The sequence below is a fragment of the Chiloscyllium punctatum genome, chromosome 32 (assembly GCF_047496795.1).
Source record: "Chiloscyllium punctatum isolate Juve2018m chromosome 32, sChiPun1.3, whole genome shotgun sequence".
NCBI lineage: Eukaryota > Metazoa > Chordata > Chondrichthyes > Orectolobiformes > Hemiscylliidae > Chiloscyllium > Chiloscyllium punctatum.
Genome location: NC_092770.1, coordinates 45537127 through 45564414, shown reverse-complemented (window position 1 = coordinate 45564414; position 27288 = coordinate 45537127). Strand labels below are relative to the sequence as shown.

General features: G+C 39.2%; 1 protein-coding gene across 2 annotated transcripts in view; it reads left to right on the top strand.

Moving 5' to 3' along the window:
* Positions 1–27288, top strand: part of LOC140458133 (voltage-dependent L-type calcium channel subunit alpha-1C-like) — a 703829-nt gene that overhangs the window by 436934 nt on the left and 239607 nt on the right. For both annotated transcript variants that reach the window (XM_072552243.1, XM_072552244.1), the window contains exon 10: positions 640–730. In XM_072552243.1, coding sequence (XP_072408344.1) covers positions 640–730 — 91 coding nt within the window. The remainder of the gene's footprint in view (positions 1–639; positions 731–27288) is intronic.

Sequence of the window (27288 nt, the reverse complement as noted above, 5' to 3'; positions counted from 1 at the left end):
GCTAAGATATTAAAATTTGACTGTGGCTCCCAGCAAACCTCACATTAGAACTGGTAATTTTAAAATTACTGCATTTCACTGAAATTTGAAAGTCTAGTAAAGAAAATATAGGTTGAAAATGATCATAACAATGAGCAATTGCAAACAAATGTATGCCATTTACCAACTGGCTATTTTAACAAAGAGGGTAACTCATTTAAAATATCATCTGAATGGATCAATTTGATTATTTAATTGTAATAATTCTGTATTTTACTGTAATAATCCTCAATATTGTAATTAAAAACCCAATGAACTCTTCAATTAGATTTCTGCTATTCATCTCACTCAATTTATGCTTGCATCATATTGTTTAGCTTGAAGACTGACAAAATGATTTTTTCCCTTCGGAACAATATGTATTTATAGAGGATAAAATTGCTCAAAATATCTGATTATTTTGTGTACTGTTAATTTTTTGGGGATCTGCAATGGGATGTTTGATGCTATTAATTCAATAAAATGATTACTCAGCATTTAATCGTTCATCAATAAATTTATTGATTTTGATATTTTTCAGATGTAGGGATACTTTTGCATTAATGTTGTTTTCTTTTTGTTTCTTGTTTTTATTCCTTTTTCACCTATTCGTTTCTGTAGTGAGCATGCCCACTAGTGAAACTGAGTCTGTGAATCATGAGAATGTGGCTGGGGCAGAATTGGAAGATTTGAACTGCTGCACAAAAGTTGGGTAAGTCTACTATTTTGGCTTCAAGTTCAGCAAGGGGCAGGAAATCCATCTCAAGCTCAACTTAACACAATAATAAGTAATTCAGTTCTGGAACAAGTTCAAAATCCTCCTTTATATTCTTGGTGGGAGTGTCAACCTGAGGAATTTATAATGTAGTAGACTTTTAAAATTGTGATTCTGAATTAAAAATACACAAAATTACACCAATTCTTTGTATTAATTGATACATCATGCAACAATTAGTTTTCTGTTCAGTTTAAATTGAATATACCTTCTATTTAATCACTACTTTTCTTCCCCTCAATATTAAAACAATTCAGCAGTGACTACTGGGGGAAGGGCTGTTGAAGTTTGACTCTTGATGCCCTTAATATAAATGCAGGCCAGCCTGAGGAAATGGAACTTTTCATTACATTTTAGGCCAGTGATACTTCTCCATAAATTACTTTGATGTTTTACAAGCTCGGCAATCTATTTTATGACTAGGATAAATGTTTTAAAAGACAGTATTACAACTACTGCCCATCTTGTGAGTATGAGCACTTTGTTCACCTGAGTTTTGAAGAAGAGTTTTGAAGTAAATTAGATTTCTATTGGACAATATGTAGGATAGACCTCAGCACTGTCATCAAACATATTAAGTTACAAATCACTCAACACCAGGTTATAGTCCAACAGGTTTAATTGGAAGCACTGGCTTTCGGAGCACCGCTCCTTCATCAGGTGGTTGTCACAAGCACCTGATGAAGGCATGGCGCTCCGAAAGTTAGTGCTTCCAATTAAGGCTGTTGGACTGTAACCTTGTGTTTTCTGATTTGTAACTTTGTACACCCAGGTCCAACACTGGCATCTCCAAATCATCAAAAATATAACACTTTTCAGCATTGGTCACTCCCATTATCTCGAGATTCAACGTTTTGGGCAAAAACTCTTCAAATTGTTGTGTTGTCCCAGTCGTCCGTGTGTATAGATACTAAGGATAGCTGGTCGTGGTGTTTAATGGCCAATTGATGTTCATGAATGTGGGTTGTTAGTTGTCTGCCTGTTTGTCCTATATGGTGTTCCATGCAGTCTCTGCACGTACAAGGTTCCAACAATAATAGGACAAGCCAAACAGAGGACAGCCAGGGATTCCTAGAAGTATGGCTCTCATCCACAGACTCCATCAATAAATACATTGACCTAGACCCAATGTACCGACCACTGCAATGAACAACCAGAACTAGCAACTGGAAACAATGGGAAAGAAACCACATAAATTCCAACTGACACCGTACAGCAGCGCTTCATAGGAAGCACCACAACTCTGCGGATGTCACCTAGAAAGGGGATGAAATGTCTGAAATCCAAATTTCCAGCTCGACGAGCATACCCACAACAGCATCGAGAGTGTGTTGCTGGAAAAGCACAGCAGGTCAGGCAGCATCCAAAGAGCAGGAGAATCAACATTTCGGCCAGAGCCCTTCATCAGGATTTTTGACTCTGATCTGCAGACCTCACTTTCTCCGATACCCACAATAGCTATAACTGGCACCCGAGCTACAAATTTTTACATTTTTAAAGTAAGGAAAATGTTCCAGACAGATTATGCCTGGTGGGAAGTCCTGCTAATCCTCACAGGCTTCACTGTAAATGACAGATCGAATCCCGAGGACATCATCTGAACCTGATTTCCATATTTAAAGAAGATCACATAGCTGTTGGCCAGTGTATGAGTGATTTAGAAATAGGTAAGCCCATTTTAACTGCCCTCCCCACGCCAAAGTTTTTAAACTTGGGCCAGTAGACCAGGGAGGGTTAGGCAAGGGAATCTGACTCTGAGATCAATATTACCAACATTAAACAATGCCGGAGAATTTTTTGACTGCTGAAAGGAAAGGTGATATTGAGCCTGCAGCTTAAATTTAGCAATCTACAAAAAAAACTGAAGTGCCACAATGGTGAAAATTACTCTCCTTATCATATAATTATTTGATGCAATTGTATCAGTGTCCTTGGTTAGCCATTTTAACTAATCAATATAAAAATCAACAGACTTAGCTAAAGTTATTTAAAGAAGATATTTGATGATGTTTATTTGATAATTGCACATGCTGTAATTTCCAGACTTCAACATAATAAAATGCCAACCTACCGCAACACAATTAAATGAAACAACTTCATCCATTTATTATATTTTGTTTCTTCTTCATCTTTCTGTTAACTCTTAAAAATCTTCAGCAAGTTAATTAAACATGATTTTACCTTTTGAAATCCATGCTGACTCTTCTTAATCAACTCAGTTTTTTCCATGTGATCACTAATTTGATCACAAATAATTTCCCACGACTGAAATTAAACTAACTGATCCATAGCTGGTCTTATCCTGTTGAATAAAGTTGAATAAAGACATTCTTTTAGCACCTCCCCGATTCGAGGAAAGATTATGGCCTAAGTCCCTGCAATTTAGTTTCTCGCTTCCTTCAATATCCTTGGAATCATCACATTCAATCCTCGTGTCTTGTTAGCTTAAAGTTCCAATAGTCACTCCAACACATTCTCCTTATTAATTTTGAAACCTTTTACTGACAGTTTACTCCTATATCACAGTCACCAGGGCAGCATAGACAGATAGTCAGATTCTCTGAACAGACCTATATATGAAAGGGGATTTGTTCACTGCACGATCATTGTGAAACTGCAGCAGAGTGAGGCAAAGGCTGACTGTCCTGACTACGCTATTAGAAATTTGGTTCAAATTGGAATTTGGTGCAGAGTGAGATAGTGTTGCTTTAACTAGAGTTTACTGCAAGAAATAAACTGTCAAGAGCAAGAGGTGAGTGGGAGAGGATAAAAGGCATGGACTGAGACTGGTTTTCAGTAAGACTAGCAGTGGAGTAGCGTTACAAACCATACCATGACACAAGTACTGGGAAAGAAGCTGTTTGATGAATAGGACTGGTGAATATTTGTAGTCTTCAAAGTAAAAATAAGGTCTTCAGGTTTTGTTTATTCTCCAGTGCTTTTCTTATCCCTTTTTAATAATTGCTTAAAATTTGGATTGACATGAGTCTTTTTTTTATTTTACTTGTTAAAAACAAGACATTATTACATTAAAGTGTAAAGGGTAGGGAATATTGAGTAATAAATTTATAAATTAAATCAAGTATAATACTGATGACAGGATGGATGATGTGTTGCTGCTGAAACATTTGGAAGCTGCTGGACACCAATGTGATCTAAATCGAAAACATCTGTACATATTTTTGAGGAAGTTCAGATCTGAGTTGAGCTAGAGTCTTAGCAGCAGACATTGTGCCATTACAGAAAAAGGGAAAGTTATCTGAGCACTTTGCTTCAGAGGGTGGTCACATCCCTCAGTCTCGGTGATTCTGTGATCAGGGACAGGAGAGTATGAATGCAACTGTGATAGATATGAGGACCCGAGGATTAAAACTGAGGAGCCTCAGCCCCTGCAATTACAAAGTTCTGCAGAAAGGATGAGCAAACTGACCACGGACCCTTGGCACAGGGAGCCATTCAAGTGGAGGAGCACTTTGTCAGATTCTTACCTTATTCTGAAAACCTACGTATCTTATGTCCACCGGCTCCCCTTTATCAATTTTGTATCTTTAAAAAACTCCAATAAATTCATCAACCATGATTTTTTATTCACAGCTCCATGCTGACTCTTCAGATCATTACAAACAGATCATTATGAATAAGATATCTATTTATTCCATCCTTTGTCTTAGATTCTCACATTTTCTCTATTACTGATGTAAGGCTAACAAATTCATGATTCCCTGTTTTTCTCTCCATCTATTCTTACATGGTGGAGTAACATTTGCAGGAAACATTCCAGATTTTGGAAGATATTCACCATTGCATTGACTAGTTCTATAGCCACCTTCTTCAAAACTCTCGGATGTAAACCATCAGGACATAAGGATTTATAAACTTTGGGCCCCATTAATTTCTCCTATACAATCTTTTTACTAACACTAATTTCCTTCAAGTTCTCATTCTCCCTAATCACTTGGAATCTCTAGTTGTGGGAGCTTTCTGGTATTTTCCTCAGTGGAAATATCAGAAATTAATAATTTAGCTTACATTTTCCATTAGAAATGCTTCTGACTCTGCCTATAAAGGACCCACGTGCATTTTAGCCGCATGTTTCCTTTTTACATGTCTATGGACACTTTTATAATCTATTTTATGTTTTTGCTCGATTGCATTCATATTCTAATTTCCCTATCAATCTGTTTCTTGGTTCTCCTTGGTGGTATTCTAGAAACCTCCCAATCTTCAGAATTACTGTTATTTCTGGCAACATTATGGGCTTTTTCTTTTTATCTTATATAGCCCTGAATTTCCTTTATCAGTCATGATTGACTAATGGGTAATCCAAGATGGAGGACAGGAAAAATTGTGGCTGTAAGAGCTGCTCCTTTTTTGAGGTACTTCTAGGTGTTGGAGGTGATTTCCTTGAATGCAAAGAGCAGCAATTCCTGTTTATTATGCTATTGCATTGTTTTGGAACTTTGGGGGAAAATGATCAAAACAATGGCACTTTGAAAAGAAGGAAGACAGAGAAGAAACCTATGCTGCTGTCTGACACAGCAGTGAATTTGCACAGTTACTGCCTTTGCTGTTTGAGTTCAAGTATTTCTGGACATCCGAGTGCATCTCAGAAAAATTAACAAACAGCAAAATTCATAGCTGACCTTGAGGAACCTGTGTGGGAGAGTTCACAGCACAGGAACAGAGAAGTGTACAGTTTTTAAGTGTAATCTTGCTGTAAATCTACAGTAGTGAGTAGAGTGGGTTTTTTTTGATTATGTGTTTTACTGAGATCTGTCTCTTGATTAAAACATAAACCGTAAGTATTAGGTTAACCTGGAGAAGTGCTTTTTTAGAGCAATAAGATGGTGCTATTTTCTGCATCTATAGCCTTGGAGCCTCTGAGGTTGAGAGCTGACCTGATAGAGGTCTGTAAAATCATGAGGGAAATGGATAGGGTAAATTGACAAGGTCTTTCCCTGGGGTGGGGGTGTTCAGAACTAGCAGGAACTAGGGTAACAGGGGAAAAGTTTAAAAGTGGCAACTTTTTCACGCAGAAGGTGGTGCGTGAATGGAATGAGCTGCTAGAAAAAGTGTTGGAGGCTGGTACAGTTACAACATTTAAAAGGTATCTGGATGGGTATATGAATCGGAAAGATTTGGAGGGATATGGGACTAGATTAGGTTAGGATATCTGGTTAACATGGATGAGTTGGGCTGAAGGGTCTGTTTCCGAGCTGCACATCTCTAATACCTTTGTAAAGGTTTTGCATCATGAAGAAATGTATAGTTACTGTAAGTAATGTAATACCTCTTTAAATAATATGAATTGCCTATGGAAAGTTATGTCCTTTTATGTATTTTTCCTGTCCTCAATTAATTTATATTTCATGGCTTCTTGATTTCCCTTATTCAAATTTAACAGCTTTGTTCAGAATGAATTACCTCGCTCAAAAAACAAAATGTAAAATATCATATTTTTGTCACTCATCCATAAACATTCTTTTAGAACAAGTATGTTAATTAGCCTTTTATTTACATAATACTTGGTCTAAAATAGCATGTCCTCCAGTTGGCTCTTCAACGTATTGCTCGAGAAAAACATTCTTAATATATTCCAGAAACTTGTCCTCCACAGCTTTAGTGCTCAATTGGTTTGCCTAGTCTACAATCAGATTGAAGTTATCCATGACAACTGCATTTCCCATGCTACTTGCCTCTCTCATCTCAAGATTTATACTATGCTCCACACTACCACATTGTTCAGCTTTGCTTCTCCTGTATTCTAGTCTCCCTAGCATCTTTTTGATTAGACTGGAACATAAACTAATGATGCAACTTTCACTTTAAAGATTGGAAATACTGACCAAACCTATTCATAAATCCGCTCTTTCACTCATGACATCACCCATTGTTGTCTAATTACAAGCAAGCATCTTGAGCCATACCTTACTTCTTCTTTGGTCACCTCTTGCTGGAAACTTTATTTCTTGAAGTAAACCTTAATTAAAGCATCTCTATACCCCTCTGCCCAAATTCCTATATTTTCCCAAAATTCCTGTTACTCACTGTCTCAATCTCATTCTGACGAAGTCTCCCTTACTTTGACTATGCAGCTTACTCCTCATTTTAATTAAAGTTTAAGTTTACTATTGTGAATTACTGACTTAATGAACGTTTGGTACCTTATTATATCTTTTAATAGTAATAGTTACAAAACATTAGGAATTAGGAACATTGGGTCCCATTTGTACTCCAGTAGGCTATGGCTGGGCAGCTTACTTATTTCCCTTCCAAATATGTCCATTTCTCAACTGGGATTGTTCAACTGGGGAAAGATGCAAAGTAATCAACTCCTGAATTGAGGTAAATTACTCTCAGGAATGAGAGAATATCTGAAACAACCTTTGGCTAGCTTTGAGCACCAACTGGTTCTCAATTTTTATGAAATGAAACTGGAAACGGATTGCCTGCTCTCAGTTGTGACTCACCAACAATACCCTAAGAAGGGAATGTTTCAAGTCGGTCATAATTCTTTTTCCTCCTTACCATTCTTTGTTAAATGTCGTCTTTTTATCTGTAATACAAGATACTACGTAGATCGGGCACTCAGCATAATGTAGTGTTCCTACCTCTAAACCAGACGGTCTGTATTCAAATCCTACCTGTCCAAAAGATGTGACATAACACATCTGAACAGAATCAGAATCCGTACAATGCAGAGCCCATTGAGTCTGCACCAACCTTCTGAAGCGAATCCCACCCTATCCTCATAACCCCACATTTACCATCACTAATCCACCTAGTCTACACATCCATGGACACAAAATAGGGCAATTTAGCTTGGCCAATCCACTCAACCTACACATCTTTGGACTGTAAGAGGAAACCAGAGCACCTGGCAGAAACCCACGGAGAGAACATGCAAACCCCACTTGGACAGTCACCCAAGGTTGGAATCAAACTGGGTCCCTGGCACTGTGAGGCAACATTGCTAACCACTGTATCGCCATGCTGCACGTAAAAGATTGATTTAAAATATGTAAATCCAGTGCAGAACTTTTAGAATTCTAGTGGCATCGGATGGTATTTGAGAGTCCTTTGCATTTGAGGCTTTGAGGTGGGGCAGTAAATGCTATCAGTGATTAATTAGAAGTCAGGGAAAGTTTCAGCTATTTTACTATTGTAGTGGCTCAAAGTCATGATCTTTGCTGAAGATTTCATAGGGGAGGGAGAAGAGAAAAGGTTAGTTCCATGCCAGTTGGGCTGTGCCCATACTATCATCAATCAGTACAAGACACTAGACCCACAGGATCTGATAAAATGTCGGGCTTACTTCCATCATTTCAGAAATATATCCTGTGATATCTGACTCTTCAGTTCTTGATGCAGTGTGTCAACATTCCTTTGATAATCACAGAGAGGGAAAAGAACCTTTCCCCTCATCTTGAGGTGAAGCTAATTTGTATAATCAGTACTGCTAAACCACAAATTGCTGAAGAAGTGATGGCAGTTCCAGTACATTCAGCTTTAAGAAGTGGTCATATTGGAGATTCGCTCAGCAGCACATAGGGCACACCTGATGAGGTCGTCCAAAGTACAGGGAACATGAAATGTTACAGATGCAGGAAAATGCTTTTTCAGGACTGAAGCATGAGAATGATCTACGATCATAAGACAACCTGGAAATTCCTCATTTTGGATTAATGGTCCAGAGACACTATCAGATGTAACAGGAGGCAATTCTGAAATTCCTATAAAATTACTTTTTTTTTCAGAATGTTCTGTTGTGATTCCAGACATAGTCCTAGGAGCCTTGGTTGCAACTCTTCCAATGAAAGCAGCAAACTCTAGAGAGATTTTTGATTCTTCAAACGACTTGCTCAAGGACTAGCAATTCTGTATGATACAGTCTTCCCAATAAATAATTCATCTCTTCATCCTAGAATTGAAAGTACAGTGCAGGAATATCAGGATTGTCTTGCTGTTGCAGTTGAATGGTGGTATTGCACAGATCTTCGATGGTGAAAATTTACCATTCGGTCGTCTTTTATCAAAATAGATAAAAGTATCCAGACTCCTGTTCACTTTTCTTCATCCTGATTCAGCAGCCTACTGGTCACCTGTAATTTCAGTGGAGAGGCTGAGAGTTTTGGAGTATTGCTACTAATCCTATATTTGTTTCAACTGCTGGAAGTGCAATTCCAGGCCAGCATTTCTGTGTTTTCCATCTTTGCCATTTAGAAAGTCCAGTTCAGGAAGAGCTGTGAGATTTCCTCCATACTTGAATATTTGGAAAATCAACTGGAAGGAGATAGTGGAATAGAAAATATATTTACTTTTAATAGGAACACCTTCAGTTAAATATTTCATCTCATAATATTAAGGAAGGATTTTTAGTTAGAAACTGGAAAAGTACTTGGAAGAATTGTAGTGAGAGAGTTGCATGACTATACAGGTCGACTTCTGAAGTAAGCATTGATGTTACTGTGATCTCAGTCGTCATATGTCTGTGATCTATAAGAAGTTAGACCCTATACAGCTCAGAAGCTTCTGTTCTGTAGCCTTACCACCATGCAAATTGGTAAACATAGTTTATTTGTTACTAAAAGCCTGGCATGAACTTGCATCAATACCTAAAGAAGTAAAATTAGACTTTGATCAAACAACCATGGAGGAGACTCAGATGCTACCCAGACTAAAGAATATACTGCAACTGGCAAAGCTACCTCAATATCACCAACTGCCAGTGCAGAAGGAATCTATGACTCACCAGGGAAATGGTCACAGACCGGGTCAGTGGGGAGCTGATGCCATGCACTGCCCAGACAGCTGACGCCAGTCATTCTTAAGATGACATTGGCTCTGAATTTTTATATCAGTATCATTTCAGGTTTCAGCTGTGGACCTTTGTGGAATCTTCTATTCAGCTTCAAACTAATATATCACCAATTCAGGCAGATGTCCTCTTGATTAAGATAGGCGACCACATCATCTCTACCACTGATACAGCTACCTAAACACAGGGAGAAGTAGAATTCATCACCATCTCTGGATTCCTCTAAGTACCATGTGACCATCAGAGTATCAACTGACGGATCTGATTGCATAATTAACAGGAAAGCATAGTATGCACTCAGTGTACAATTCAGGGGTGAACACAAGAAAAACTTCCTAAGTGTATGTATACACTTCCTTGGTAACTGATGTGACTCGTTCACTCTATTCCAATGTAATCTTTTGCAAATCTTCCAGCCAGTCTCCCACGGAACGACTTGGTTTCGAGACAGCAAGTTTACTCTGTGACGAAATGATTCCTCAGAACACCGCAAGTGCCAGAATAGAGCACTTATCAGCATTGCAATGAGAGCCAGTTGATTACTTGCATGTCATTAGCTTGTACTCCTTTGTTGGTGCATTATAAGTGACAACTGTTCTCTTACATGGTTTCACAACATAGCAACTGCACGGGACGCTTTTTTAAATATTAATTCACAGGATGTAGACATCTCCAGGCTCGTCCAGCATTTGTTGTTCATTCTTCATTACCCAGTATACAGGCAGTATGAATGGGAATGTAGTTCCGAGTTTTGACCCTGTGACAGTGAAAGAATGGTCATATAGTCAGGCCAAGGTAATTCAATATGGTATGTGACTGTGGAGGGGAACCTACAAGTGGTGGTAGTGCTGTCTTGCAGCTGCTACCTTTGTCCTTCTAGGCTGTAGAGTATGTGTTGGAAGGTTCTACCAAAAGAACCAAGGCAAGTTTATGCATTGCATCTTTTAGATGATATGCACTGTTGCCTGTTTGCATTGGAAGGAGAGGGAATAAATGTTGAAAGTAGTGGATGGATGCTAATCAACTGGATTGCTATCTCTTGGATGGTGTTGAGTGTCTTGAGTATTGTTGGAGCGACACCCATCCAGGCAAATGAAAAATATTTTGTCACGCTCCTGGCATGCTATGTAGAGAGTGGACAGGTTTTTTGGGAGCTAGGAGGTGAGCTATTCACCATAGAATTCCTTGCTTCTGATGTTTTCTTGTAGTCATGGTATTTACGTGGCTGGTCTAGTTCAGTTGCCATTCATAGTAACTCCCAGAATGTTGATAGTGTGGTTGATGAATATTGAAGCCCCCTACCCAGTGTACATTCCATGTCCTTGCCAGAGCACTATGGGTGTACCTGGACCAGATGGACTGCAGCAGTTTAAGAAGATGATTCTGCACCACTTTCGCAAGGACAATTAGAGATGGGCAACAATACTGGCCTTGCTAATCCTGCCCATATCCCAAACAAGAAGAAATTAAATCTGCTTTGATAATGGTTTTGCCAATGTGTCCATATCTCACAGAAGAATAAAAAGTTTAACATAGAGACTGGTTACTGGGTTATCCAGAATGTGGCGATTTACCAGTTAGGCCAAAGTAATGCAAATTGCAATGTTACATACTTTGCTGAAGATGTAGATTACTGGAGATAAGGAGAAGATGCTAGGAATATAGAAAATAGGAGTAGGAGTGGTTCATTCATCCTGTCGAGACTTATTAGCCATTCAATGAGTATATAGCTAATCATCTCAGTGCCACTTTGCAATGCTATTCTCCATATCCCTTCATCTCATTGGTATCTAAAAGTCTATCAATGTCATTCCTGAAAATGCTCAATGAGTGAACTTCCACATCTTCTGAGTAGAGAATTTCAAAGATTCACCAGCCTCTGAATGACACCTTATTCTGAGATTGTTTCCTAATGTTTTAGACTCAGCAGACAAATGTACTATCCACATGATGGGTTCAGATAGCCAGTTGACTATGCTTCCAGAGCTCTTAATGACACTGTCATTAAGAAAGAAGTACTTACACATACTCAAAAGTGCAAGAAGTTCTTTCCCATATATAACAGCCAAATATCACAATCCTGGACCATAAAAAAAACTTCAGAAAGAAGGGCATTAAAGGACAGAACAAGTTTATGCCTTCAGTCAGAGACACAACCTGTCCATTTTGAAGAAAGCGAACCCAGGTGCAGATCAGAGTCTATTTGTGTGAGGCACTGTACTTGTGAGGCCGCAACAAATAAGATCATATCTTGTCTGAGCACCAAATGGCATTGTTCAAAGAAACACTATTGTCTCATTTTTGCTAAAAAGTTAATGGCCAGATCATCTGCATAACTTAATGCTCAAGTGGGCACCGTGCCTACACAGCCATCAGTGATATATGTAAGGACAGAGGATCCTTATAGAAGCAGTTTGGTATGCAACAAACCCACACAAAACTTTCAAAGGAACTTTGTCCACCTTCAGTTGAGTGAAACCTCATAGATATTCTCTGTAAAGTGCACAGATTTTGCTGGTGGGATTGAGAGGAGAGATGTGGAAGGCATGTAACCAATGTTTATTTATAGGGATGAATTGTAAAAAGATGTGGAGTAAGGGGTAACCAAACCTTGACTTTAAGAGTAGATACTGAGCATGCACTTAAGAAACTATCACAATGACATTGGAAGCAAAATCTGTAAGATGTCCTCTTATCATACCTTGTATATAGTAATGTTTAATAAAGCTTTATTATTCACCAACATGAGTGTAGATCTCATCTTACTGTACTAATTAATAATTGCTAGATTGTCGTAAACATTTCATTTGGATCAACTAGATCTAAATTGTGTTTGGTTCTTGGAGAAGGAAACTCGATTTAAAGAGATGCCAACTGCTTTAAAACAATCTAGGCATAACAGTCATTTTATTGAGTTTTCAGGTAAAGCATTCCCCAGTGATTCAAAGAATAGCAGACCCAATTATTGCTAGATCTAGAAATAGTCCAGCTACAACAGAAGGATTAAAGACAGGCAGAATGAGGATGAAAGCACCTTTAGCAGATAAAATTGGAACAGCAATAATGGGTGAATTACTCAGAGGAATGAATGAAGAACAGTTAATAAGACAATCCTATGATGAAAATGAAGGTAATACAGGCAAATAAGTATATTATTAAAGAGAGGAGCATAAGGAACAGGAAGACCTTAATAATGTAATGAGTTGTGATGCATTGTATACATCAAATCTAATTTTATTTAAAGAGAGGATAAACTTTGAGTTGAATATTATGTTTAATTGTATAACATATAATAACCAAGGATTCACTTATGCTTCTATAAATAGGATGAGACTGAAACTAATGGTTGTGATGTGTATTTCTGTAACTGAAGTTCATAAAAGTGTTCAAATATCTGCTCCAGTTCTTTCCTTCAGTGGGGCCTCTCTGGTATTGAATAAATGGCACAATAAAGAAGAAAATGTTACAGCCAGAGGCAGTATTATCACCTATTGTTGTCTGGAAAAAAAATTGGCACAGTTAGAATCTGAATTTTTTTTATTTCAATAAGGAGTACCTAGTCATATGAGCAGGAGAAGGGCTTATGCCCGAAACATCGATTCTCCTGCTCCTTTGATGCTGCCTGACCTGCACTTTTCCAGCAACACATTTTTCAGCTCTGATCTCCAGCATCTGCAGTCCTCACTTTCTCCTAGTCATATGCGGTCCATTTCCTCTTGTTTGTGTTGATCTTCAAGGGAACAGTGTGAGATGCCGAAGTAGGAATGGGGCAGGAAATTAAACGACGAGTGACCAGCAGCTTGGCTCGTAATTACAAAGTCAAGATTAGAGTGGTGCTGGAAAAGCACAGTAGGTCAGGCAGCATCCAAAGAGCAGGAAAATCAACGTTTCGGGCAGGAGTCTTCATCAGGAATTCTGCCCAAAACGTCGATTTTTCTGCTCCTCGGATGCTGCCTAACCTGCTGTGCTTTTCCAGCACCACTTTAATCTTGACTCTGATCTTCAACATCTGCAGTCCTCACTTTCGCCTGGTACTTACAGAGTGACTAGAGATGTTTCACAAGAGAGTCACTCAATTTGTTTAATCTTCCTTGTCTAGAAGAAGCAATATTGTTCTTTGTAAATGTAATGTACTGAAATTTGAAAGGAAATATAAATAAATCATGGTTTCATTCAGAAGGAATGTTGGCACTCAGCTGATGGGAGATTGAAAAGGTAGATGCTGGATACAGTTGCATGGAAGGCTTTTGTGGGAAAGTGGGGTTGTTGGAAGTGATTGAGAAGTGATACAGTGTGTCAAGGAGGGGATGGTCTAATCAGAATACTGGAAGCATAATGGATGCGAGGGTGCTTGCTTTTTTTTTAAAAAATGTATCTGTGGAATATGCTCTTCGCCAGCTAGGCTATCACTTATTGTCCATCCCTAATTGCCATGAAAAAATTGGAGATGGGCTACCTTTTTGAACTTCTGCAGTTCTTTGGGTGTTGTTAGCACAGTGCTGTTAAAAAGGAAGTTCTAGGACTTTGTCCAATGTCAGTAAGAGAATGGTGGTGATATAGCTCCAAGCCAGAATGGTGTGTGGCTTTGAAATGAACTTGTCAGTGGTGGAGTTCCTTCAAGGTGGTCTTGGGTATTGAAGGAACCTGGATGAGTTACCACAGTGCAATTTACTGCTAGCATTAGGCTGAAAGTGATAGAAATGGTGAACAGTAATTCATTAACTTTAGAGGTTATTGGAGTGGATGGAGTGGTATCCTTATCATTAGCTCTGTGAGAGGGGTGATAGGGTGAGAGCAGAAGAGTGTGTACAGAACAAACACAATCAAGGGTCCTTTCAAACACAGGGAAAGTAAATCCTCAGTTGAGAAAAATGCAGGATATGTCAGTTCAGATATAACTGGGACAGATAAGAAACTGAGAGAATGGAATAGAATACGTATTGGAAGGAAAAACAGGAAAGAAAATGTTGAAGTTGTGGACTTTATAGATATTCGTCGATAGTTTATCACCAGAAACGGAGACAGAGCAGCCAAGGAAAGAAAGATAAGAGTCAGTAATAAACAATGTGAGGGTGAGGGAAAATTGGAAATTGAAAGCAAGGTTAATGAAGTTTTCCAATTTGGTAGTAAATGGCACTAAAGCAGTCATCAAAGTTATGTGAGAGATAATGGTAGCACCCTGAGTAGGACTGCAATGAAAAATGGTCCACATGTTCTACAATAAAGCAGACTTAATTAGGCCCCGTATGAGTTTTCACAGGCACACCTTTTCTCTGGAATAAATAGACAATACCTGGACAGCATCAATCTATCTTTCAATATCTATATACTCCATTGGAAAGAACACTTGATTCGCTAAGTATTTAATCCTTGGTTCCAAGAGCTAAGTAAACCTGGGTTCAGAACAACCTGCTCCAGGTTAATTAAAAATATCTACAAGACCAAGTGTAAGATGACAATAGATAGTTATTTAAAGAACAGAAAATTAAAATGTAGGGCATGATATTTGAGCACAGTTAATGCGTCGATGTGATTTACCGCTAAAACATGATATTGCAGCACCACTCTGTGGCAGGCATCTGTAGTTTGTGTTTGATGTACCATTCTGTCTTGCAACATTTTGTTCATGCTTGCTAATTCCTTATTGTCACTTTTACCCTCTTTCACACCAACTTTCAGTCATAGCCATTAATTGTGGGGATATTTTTATGTCAAAGATTCAGAATATACTGCAAATGGCAATTATTTGGGAATCCCAAGGGAAAAGAGAAGTATTTAACTCAAACCAGTGGTGGTCAAAAACTTAGGAAGAATATTTGCAACATGCCTTTAAATTGCATGTTTTTCAATACTGTCCTTTGAAACATCAAAAAAGTAAATCTTTGAAAAAATGCAGGATATGTCTTAGAGACCTTGGGGTGCAGGTTCATAGCTCCTTAAAAGTGGAGTCGCAGGTAGATAGCATACTGAAGAAGGCGTTTGGTATGCTTTCTTTTATTGGTCAGAGTATTGAGTACAGGAATTGGGAGGTCATTTTGCGGCTGTTCAGGACATTGGTTAGGCCACCGTAGGAATATTGCATGCAATTCTGGTCTCCTTCCTATTGGAAAGATGATGTGAAACTTGAAAGGGTTCAGAAAAGATTTACAAGGGTGTTTGCCAGGGTTGGAGGATTTGAGCTGTGGGGAGAGGTTGAACAGGCTGGGGCTGTTTTCCCTGGAGCGTCGAAGGCTGAGGGATGACCTTATCGAGGTTTACAAAATCATGAGGTGCATGTATCGGATAAATAGACAAAATCTTTTCCCTGGGGTTGGGGAGTCCAGAACTAGAGGGCATAGGTTTAGGGTGAGAGGGGAAAGATATGAAAGGAACCTATGGGGCAACATTTTCACGCAGAGGGTGGTACGTGTATGGAATGAGCTGCCAGAGGAAGTGGTGGAGGCTGGTACAATTGCAACATTTTAAAGGCATTTGGATGGGTATATGAATAGGAAGGGTTTGGAGGGATATGGGCCGGGTGCTGGCAGGTGGGACTAGATTGGGTTGGGATATCTGGTCGGCATGGATGATTTGGACAGATGATTTCCATGCTGTACATCTCTATGACTCTGTCAGAACAGATATAACTATGACCGATAGTAGGACAGAAGAGAAACTGGGAGATGGAATAGAGTATGTATTGTACGTGGTCTGGAAGGCAGTACAAAGAAATAAATTGTTGAAGTCGGTGGACTTTACAGTGGATATTAGTTAATAGTCTACACGAGAAATGGAGGCAGAGTAGTCATAGAAAGGAAGAGTCAGTGATAAACAATGTGAAACTGAGGGAAAACTGGAAGTTGAACGCAAGGTTAATGAAGTTTGCCAAATTGCGCAAGATCAGGAAATAGCACTGATGCAGTCATAAATGTTATGGTAAAAAAAGATTATGGTAGCATCCTAAGAAGGACTGCAATGAAGAATGATCCACATGTTGTACAATAAAGCAGACTTAATTATGCCCCAACGGAGTTCTCGCAGGAGCATCTTTTAAGCTGGAATAAATGGACATTACCTGGATAGCAACATGTCAATTCAGCTTTCAATATCTATATTTTCTATTGAAGAGAAAATAAATGCTGTGCACTTGATGTGTTGAGTATTCAATCATTGGTTACAAGATTCTGGATTAGTGGTGCTGAAAGAGCACAGCAGTTCAGGCAGCATCCAAGGAGCTTTGAAATCGACGTTTCGGGCAAAAGCCTTTCATAAGGAATAAAAAGCCAAGTAAGCCTGACCAACCTGCTCCAGGTTGATTAAAATTATCTACAAGGCCAAGTGTAAGATGACAATAGATAGTTATTTAAAGAACAGAAAAAATGTAGGGCATGATATTTGAGTACAGTTAACTTGCAGATGTGATTTATTTATTGCTAAAACATTATGTTGCAGCACCACTCTGTGGAAAGCAACTGCATTTCATGTATGATGTACCATTCTGTCTTGCAACATTTTGCTCATGCTTGCTAATTCCTTATCGTCATTTTTACCTTCTCACACCACCTTTCCATCATAGCTATTAACTATGGGGAAGTTATTTTAGATCAAAGATTTGAAGCATACTGCAAATGACAATTATATGGGAATACCAAGGAAGAAAACGTGTTGAACTCAACCCTGTGGTGGTCAGAAACCAATGACGTAGGAAGAAAATTTGCAACTTTAAATGACATAATTTTCAATACTGCTGACTCTCCGATAATATCTTTTTTAATTAAGCTTGATGATGAAGAAGTGGTACATGTCATTGTCATTTCCCCTTTGGCAACCTAGAATTTTGATTTCAGTATGTTCATCTCGAAAGCAAACTCACTTAAACTAATAAATTTTCAATTGTAATTTTGTACGGGACAGTAAGTGAGGATACATAACTGTACAGAAATTATTGGCAATTGCTTAACATTACTCACATGGTAGACCAAGTTAACTAGAAACTGGAATATTACGTATAATCCCTAAATATTCACATGATTTATTAGCATTCTCAATTTAAATTTCTGTTGTAAATTAATTTGCTCTATCAAATTTATCTGTAATAATTGTTTTTCAATACACCTATTTATGAACAATAAATTCTGGAGTTCCCAGTCTGTGCATTTAAAAATTACAGGCCACATAGAATGAAGTAATAAAGCTATTCTTGCAATTTGTATGTTAACAGTATAATAGGAAAGAAAAATCTTGAAAAACTATTGTAAATCATTGCAAAAACTTGAAACACTAGTCCCTGTCCTATCTCCCATTTCTCCATCTCCAATTTACATATCTTTTATTCTTTGTCCTGTACTCAATGTTTTCATTTTATGTTTGTTTTAATTGATGTAACTTATTTTGACTTTATTAAAGCTAAGATTAAATACGATCTGTGATATAACTGAAAATACTGATCTTAAAAAAAATATTTAGCTGAAAATCAGCTCTGATTTTTCTCAGTCAGTTTGTACTTTGACAATTTGGTGTGACAAGCTCTGAGGTGCCCCAGACCAATAACTCATTGCTACTCCAAGAGTTACACCTTTAAATCAAAAGATAAAAATAAGCAAAATAATAGATTATAAATTACTATGTATGATACTAACATGTCGTAGTTGTGGGTATGGGTTCGCCATCAGTTCCCTGTCTAGGTGACATCTTCAGTGCTTTGGAGCTGCTGTACTGTCTCTTCTGGAATTTATTTGGTTCCATTCCTGCTGCATCCAGTTGTTAGTTCCAGTTATTTGTTGTAGTGGCCGGTATATTGGAAGGTATATAAGTGTTTGTTGATGCAGTCCGTGGATGAGTGCCATGCTTCTAGAAATTCTTTGGCTGTCCTCTATTTAACTTGTCCTATGATCGTTGTGTTGTCCCAATTGAATTTCTGGTCCTTGCCATCTGTGTGTGTGGCTACGAGGGACCACTGGTCGAGGCATTAAGTGGCTCGTTAGTGTTCATGGCAGATTGCTAATTGTCTAGCCATTTGTCCAATACAGTGTTGCTTGCAGTCTCTGTATGGAATCTTGTAAATTATGTTTGTTTTGCACATGATAGGTATAGGGTCTTTTGTCCTGTTGTGTTTTTGTCTGAGCATGGTTGTCGGTTTATGGGCTGTCAGGAATCCCAGTGGTCAGAGAGGTCTGGCTGTTAGATTAGATTAGATTCCCCTACATTGCGGAAACAAGCCATTCAGCCCAACAAGTCCACACAGACCCTTCGAAGAGTAACCCACACAGACCCATTTCCCTCCAACAAATGCACCTAACACTGTGGGTAATTTAGCGTGGCCAATTCACCTGAACTGCACATCTTTGGACTGTGGGAGGAAATCCACACAGACACCGGGAGAATGTGCAAACTCCACAGAGACAGTCACCCGAGGCTGGAATTGAACCTGAGTCCCTGGCGCTGTGAGGCAGCAGTGCTAACCACTGAGCCACCATGCCACCCCGCACCGGGAATCATTCCTGATGAAGGGCTTATGCCTGAAACGACGATTCTCCTGCTCCTCAGATGCTGGCTGACATGCTGTGCTTTTCCAGTACCACATTCTTAACATTTTTCCCTCTCCATTCCTGGTTTTTGTCCCAATCTGATCCCGGTTATTGCGGTCTGATCCTGGTTTTTGTCTCTCTTTGATCCCGGTTTCTCTCTGATCCTAGTTTTCCTGTCTGATTCTGTTTTTAGTCTCTCTCTGATCCAAGTTTTTCTGTCTAATCCCAGGTTTCCTCTCTGACCCCAGTATTGGTTTCCCTCTGATCCTCACTTTACTCTCTAATCCCTGTTTTTGTTCCAAGACATTTTTTATGTAAGGTAACATGGCTAGTGAGTTAGGTCATGGTATGTCCTCGTCGCATTTGTCTTTCTGTTAGGCATCTGTGTATGAAGTTCCAGGGATATCAATTCTTGGAAAGAAATTGTGGGAGCTCTGGCTGATATTTTTGCATCATTGTTAGCCATGAATGAAGTCCCAGAAGACTGGAGGTTAGAGAATGTTGTGCTCTTCTTCAAGAAGGGCTGCAAAGAAGAGTCTGGGAACTATAGACAAGTAAGCTAAACATCTCTGGTGAGTAATTTACTTGAAAAGATTCTGAGGGATAAGGTATAGAATGTGGGGAAATAGGTGGTCACATCTTGAAAAATGTCCATATTACAGAGGAGGAGGTGCTGGCTGTCTTGAGTTGCATAAAAGTGGATAAATCACCAGGACCTGATCAGGTGTACCCTACAACTCTATGGGAAGCTAGGGAAGCGATTGCTGGACCTCTTGCTGAGATATTTGTGTTATCGATAGTCACAGGTGAGGTGCCGGAAGACTGGAGGTTGGCTAACGTTGGGCCATTATTTAAGAAAGGTGGAAAGGAAAAGCCAGGGAACTATAGACCAGTGAGCCTGACATTGGTGGTGGGCAAATTGTTGGAGGCAATCCTGAGCTACAGGATTTACATGTATTTGGAAAGGCAAGGACTGATTAGGGATAGTCAGCATGGTTTTGTGCTTGAGGAAATCGTGTCTCAGGAACTTGATTGAATTTTTTGAAGAAGTAACTAAGAAGCTTGCTGAGGGCAGAGCGGTAGACCTGATCGATATGGGCTTCAGTAAGGCTTTTGACAAGGTTCCTCATGGTGGACTGGTCAGCAAGTTTAGATCTCATGGAAAACAGGGAGAACTTGGATACAGAACTGGCTCAAAGGAACAAGACAGAGGGTGATGGTGGAGGGTTGCTTTTCAGACTGGAGGCCTGTGACCAGTGGTATGCCACTATGATTGATGCTAGGTCCACTGTTTTTTGTCATTTATATAAATGATTTTGATGTGAACATAGGAGGTATAGTTAGTAAGTTTGCAGATGACACCAAAATTGGAGGTTACCTCAAAGTACAATGGGATCTTGATCAGATGGGCCAATGAGCTGAGGAGTGGCAGATGGAGTTTAATTTAGATAAATGTGAGATTCTGCATTTTGGAAAAGCAGATCAGAGAAAGACTTATACACGTAATGGTAAAGTCCTGGGGATTGTTGCTGAACAAAGGGACCTTGGAGTGCAAGTTCATAGTTCCTTGTAAATAGAGTCACAAGTACATTGGATAGTAAAGAAGCTGTTTGGTATACTTTCCTTTATTGGTCAGAGTATTGAGTATAGGAGTTGAGAGGTCATGTTGCGGCTGTACAGGACATTGGTTAGGCCACTTTTGGAATATTGTGTGCAATTCTGGTCTCCTTCCTATTGGAAGGATGTTGTGAAATTTGAAAGGGTTCAGAAAAGATTTACAAGGATGTTGCCAGGTTTGGAGGGTTTGAGCCATAAGGAGAGGCTGAATAGGCTGGGCCTGTTTTCCCTGGAGAATCGAAGGTTGAGGGGTGATCTTCGAGGGGTTTATAAAATCCTGGCATGGCTAGGATAAATAGACAAAGTCTTTCCCTGGGGTAGGGGAGTCTAGAACTAGAGGGCATAGGTTTAGGATGAGAGGGGTAAGATATAAAAGGGACCTGAAGGGGCAACGTTTTCACACAGGGTGTGGTACATGTATGGAATGAGCTGGAAGACAAAGTGGTGGAGGCTGGTACAATTGCAGCATTTAAAAGGCATCTAGATGGGTATATGAATAGGAAGGGTTTAAAGGGATATGGGCCAAGTGCTGGCAAATGCGACCAGATTAGGTTACGGTATCTGATCGGCATGGACAGGTTGGACCAAAGGGTCTGTTCCCATGCTGTACATCTCTATGTCTGTCTGTGTGGAATTTGCACTTTCTTCCCATGTCTGCGTGAGCTTACCCCTGGTGCTCTGGTTTCCTCCCACAATCCAAAGATGTGCAGGTTAGGTGAATTGGCCAGGCTAAATTTCCCATAGTGTCCAGGGATGTGGAGGTTAGGTGTATTTGTCAGACGAAATGTAGAGTAATAGGGTGAGGGAATGGGTCTGGTGGGTTAATGTGGACTTGTTGGGTCAAATGGCCTGTTTCAACATTGTTAGGATTCTATTCTATTCTACTCTATTTTACGATTTGGAGTAGTCAGCATGGCTTTGTGAGTGAGAGATCATCCCTCACAAATTAGTTCAAGTTCTTTGATGAAATGACCAGGAAGGTTGATGAGGGCAGCGCAGTAGATGTGGTCTATGTGGATTTCAGTAAGGCCTTTGATAGAGTTCCACATGGTAGGTTGCTCTGAAAGGTAAGATCGCGTGCAATCCAGCGCGAGCTGGCAAATTGGAGACAAAATTGGCTTGATGGAAGCAGAGATTAATAGTGGAAGCCTGTGACTGGAGGCCTGTGATTAATGAAGTGCCTCAGGGGTCTGTACTAGGCCCATTACTGTTTGTAATCTATATTAATAATTTGGATGAGAATGTACACGACATGATTAGTAAGTTGGCTGATGACACTAAAATAGACAGTATTATCGACAGTGAGAAACGTAATAAAAATTGCAACAGGACCTTGATCAGCTGGGGAACCAGGCCGAGAAATAGATAAGTGTGAGGTCTTACATTTTGAAATGTGAAATCAAGGTAGGAGCTTCATGGTGAATGGTCAGGCCTTAAGGAGTGTAGTGGAACAAATGTATCTTGCAGTTCAGGTTCACAGTTCTCTGAAAGTAGAGTCCCATGTAGCCAGAGCATTGAAGAAGGCTTTTGGCACACTGGCCTTCATCAATCAGGGCACTGAGTACATACGTTGGGAAATTATGTTGCAGTTATACAGGACATTGTTAAGGCCGCACTTGGAGTATTGTGTTCAGTTTTGGTCACCTTGTTATAGGAAGAATGTTATTAAACTGGAAAGTGTGCAGAAGAAATTTACAGGGGTATCACTTGGACTCAAAGCTCTGAGTTAATAGAGAGAGGTTTGACAAGCTAGGACATTTTTCTTTAGCGTGTAGGAGACTGAGGGAGGACTCCTCAGTCATGAGAGGCATGGATAGGGAAAATACATTCAGTCTTTTTCCCAGATTTGGAGAATCGAGGACTGGAGGTTTAAGTTCAAGGGGAAAGAATAAAAGGGAACCTCAGGAGCAATTCTTTTTTACACAGAGGTGGAATGCATATGGAATGAGCTGCTAGCAGAAGTGTTTGAGGCAGGTACTATAACAACATTTAAAAGTATTTGGATAAATACATGGATAGGAAAGGACGAGAAATACATGGGCCAAGTGCAAGAAAATGGCGTTAGTGTGGATGGTTATTTTGGTTGGCATGGAATAGTTTGGGCCAAAGGGCCTGTCTCCATTCTGTAGGACTCTATGACAAACAACCGATTCAGTGGAAAAGCTGGTTGATTTTGTCAGTAGCTACACATAATCAGAAATGAGGTCATAAAATTCAGTTGCATAGTATCTGCATTTGCAGTGCTTTTAGGATATTGTTTTCATTCCAAAATGCCACCTGCCTGTACAATGCTTGAATCCTCGTGGGGTTTGTGCTGGATGCCATTTGAATGCGCTGATATGAGTAGGATGCCATCAGTTGCAAGCAGATCTACAGCCTTATAACAAGAAGATGACAACATTGTCAGTGACTTTAAAGATGATCATAGTCTTGAATTTCTTCATATAAGGATCATCGAGTATGGAGCAGGAAGATCTCTTAACATATTGCACATCACCATCCAATGTTGAAGAAGGAGTGTCACCTTCTGCTCTTTTCACCAGAAGAGTTGAATAGTTGCATTCAGTCTTTTTAAAGAGTTATAGGCAGAAGAAACACATGGTTTTATCCTGATGACATCTCATAGTGATGATTCACTTTACCATACATAGGTCATGTGTACACATCTCATGCAATTTCAAAATATCACAATAACGAAAAGTTGAACTCCTTGGAGCAGCTCGTGCATGACCATACTCAGATACATCATGTAATACATTGCTTGTTCTCCTGATAGCAATTATGAAGTCATTTTTCTGCAGGAGTCAGCTATATCATCAGTATTTGATTTGATTTGATTTATTTATGTGTGTATTTTGTTACAAGGTACAATGAGAAGTGTGATATAGTGTCACCACTCTCGAATGCCATCTTAAAACACAGAAAAATAAACCAAAACATAGAATATAAAGGCAAAAGAAGGAATAAAAGTCAACTTTATAGCCCTTTTTGTGAAGTGCTCAGTCATGGGCCTAAGCAGCCAGCCATGAGTCCTTTCGCTCACCTGCCAGAACAAGAGTCGCCATGCTTCAGCGTCATCTCTCCTCTACCGCTGCTGCTGCCACATGAGTCTTTCCTGGACCTCGCTAATGCAGCCGACACTGATGCTGTTAGGTCCCACACTAGTCCAATCTCAACTCCGCCACTACCAAAAGTCAACTCCACACCCACCTCGCCAATATAGCCACCACCGATGCCACCAGATCTCATATTGACTCGGACAGGTTGTTCTGCCGTACCGCAACAGTTACATTCCTCTGCAACTTTGTGCTATAGCAAATCGCACTATGGAGAACCACTATAGAAAATCACGCTGTAGAAGATCTCTATAGAAAATCACTGTTCAGTAGAAATTTTGCATTATCCAAACAATGTTCACAACTCATCAGTCTTGTTATAGCCAGTTCGTGTTGACAAAATGCACATTATACCAAAATGACTTGTACACCTCTTTGCTGTCGCCTCCATGAATTTGTGCCGATGCAGGTGCCATGGGGAACGAAATTCACGTCCACTACAGTAGCCATGAGTTGGCACTGGGCTCACCACTTCATTGCAGAAGGTTCTGGGATCCCAAACTTGTCATCGATGCCAAGATCTTCACAAAAGATAATGAGAAAGAAGAAAAATGAGAAATGAAAAGTAGACGGAGTGGGTGAGACCCTAGCTTGGGCCCTAGTCCACCGCCATCTTGAATTATTTGACCTGACATGAAGAACCAGAAGAGTAGTTACTGAACAGCAAAAGACCATTCACTTGCTGCCACACTTATTTTACTCCGTCCACAAGGAATCCGCATTCTGTAATTTGTATATTATGATATCCATGCTAATGCTTGAAATATTGTCGTTCTGATCTTTGGAGTTTTCATGCATCGCTTTTGCTAACTGAATTATTCTTGGTTATTCCTAATTTGTCTTTAGAATGTATATAATATATCTTGGACTGTTGTATCTCCAAATTATATCTCAGCAGTGATGTTTTGAAAGATTAAATCAAGAATTGGAAGGGAAGAAGTCAAGAAAATTGCAATCATGAGGGAAGTAGTACTGAGAAAATTAATGGGCTGCATCCCAGGATATTCAAAAGCGTGAAAACAAGAGCAGGAGTGTAGTGCTGAGGCTGTATAAGACTCTGATCAGATCAGTTTGGAATACTTGGCTCTGTACCTAAGAAAGGATGTACTGGCATTGGAAGAGGTCCAGAAGAGGTTTACAAGAATGGCCTTAGAAATAAAGGCCTTAGAAATAAATGAAGTGCATCGAGGACTCTGGGCCTGTACTTGAGTTTAGAAGGTTGCGTGGAGATCTCATTGAAACTTACAGAATACTGAGGGCTTGATGGAATGGATATAGAGAGATATTTCCTCTAGGGCACAGCCTCGGAGTGAAGAGCTGACACTTTAGAACTGAGATGAGGATTTTTTTTTCAGCCAGAGGGTGGTGAATATATGGAACTCATTGACACAGAAAACTGTGAAGGACAAATCATGGAGTGTATTCATGATGGACATGGATACATTCTTGATTAGTAAGGGGATCAAAGGTTACAGAGAGAAAACAGGAGAGTGGGGTTGAGAAACATATCAGCAATGATCAAATATTGGAGACTCAATGGGCTGAATGGCCTAATTCTGCTCCTTTATCTTATGGCCTTATGGTTCATGGCAGTGAGATCACTGAAGCTTTTAAATTTTCCAATATTCCCTAACTTGTAGAAGGTTCTATTTGATTTGAAAATGACAAATGTAACGTCTTTATTCAAAAAGGAAGTTTTACAGAAAGCAGGAAACTATAGGCCAGTTATCTTAATATCTATTATTTGGAAAACAGAAGCCATTATCAAAGACATTATAACAGGGCACTCAGAAAAAAAATCAAGACAATCAAGGAAATGGTTTTTTGAAAGGGAAATTGAGTATTGTTGAGAAAAAAAACATTTTATTGAAACTTTTCATCTTGCACACATCAGAATAATCTGCAAGAATATCAATTCCAGGTGAAAACCTATAATTATACTGCATGAGAAGGGAATGCAGATTGTTGGTAATTGAACTCTGGTAGAGGCATTTTGGAGGATGCACCAATTAATGATGATTGACTGTTAACTATAAGGCTTTGTTAAATTTTGAACTAAGCAAATTGATTCTGTTTGGTCAGGGCATTGATTTGAAGTATGAAACAGCAAATGACTGTGAACTGTTTTGTTAAATGGCGTGTATATGTTCCTTTTGCCTGCAAGAAACAGGGCCCTAGGAAGCAATATAGGTAGCTTCCAGTACATGCATATGCAGCACATTGAGAGCTGACTGACAATCCTAAAGTGCTTATCAGCATATTACTTTTTCAACAACACTCAAATTCTGTATTAGTAAATTTGAAAAAAAAATTGTAAACAATGAATTGAAGTTCTTTTCAAATGTAACATGCAGTTACTTGTGGTTACAATGGGTATTTTTTTGGTTGGAAAGGTATGACAAGTGATTTGCCACAAGTGATTAGATCTGGAATCTCAATGGCAACTTTTTACAATTTACATAAAGGACTTGGATGAAGGAGCCATATGCAGGCTAAAGTAGTCACTTCCACGTAACTGGCACTTAACAAGCTCCTTAGTGTGGGAATGTCATTAAGAGCGTGAAAAAATGAAGGATGAATGCTAAATGAGTGCAAATTATTAACATTATTGCCTATAAAATATATACATAAGCTTGATCTTGTAGTGGTGCGTTAGCTCAGTCTTCCATCAAGCATGTGATCTGACAACATGAAGATGGATTTCTATATGCAGTTATTCAGTAGCTATTATTAGAGTATTAACACTTTACTCCAAATCTCTCCCATTGCCTTTATCCTTATTCACTATTTCTGCTTCTTGTAAAATTTCCGACAACTTAATCCCTCACCCCATCAAAACAGGAATATCTTCAAGATGGTTTTGCCAATTTCACCCAACATGTATAGAGTTTCTTTTGAAGTAATGAATGTGTTCCAAACTTATTGTTTCAAGGACTGCATTCCTTTTGCTTGTCATTAATAGTTATGTGTCTTTGACTGCTGAGTTCTTCCACAAGCAATTTCACTTCTAATTTATTTATTGATTCAACCAACCTGTTTGTTTTGTTGCAGCTAGTAAGTTTGCAGGTGACGCCAAAATTGGTAGTATAGTGGACAATGAAAAAGATGATCTAAGATTACAAAGAGATCTTGACCAATTGGGTCAATGCGCTGAGGAGTGGCAGACAGAGTTTAATTTTGATAAATGTGAGGTGTTGCATTTTAGTAACACAAACAAGGACAGGACATATACAATTAATGGTAGGCCCTTGGGTAGTGTTGTAGGACGGAGAGAGCTAGGGTTTCAGGTCTATAATTCTTGGAAATTTGCATCAAAGGTACATAGGTTAAGAAAGTATTCAGCATGTTTGCCTTCATTGCTCAGACCTTTCAGTATCAGAGTTGAGATATTATGTTGAGGCTGTACAGGATATTGGTGATGCCTCTTCTGGAATACTA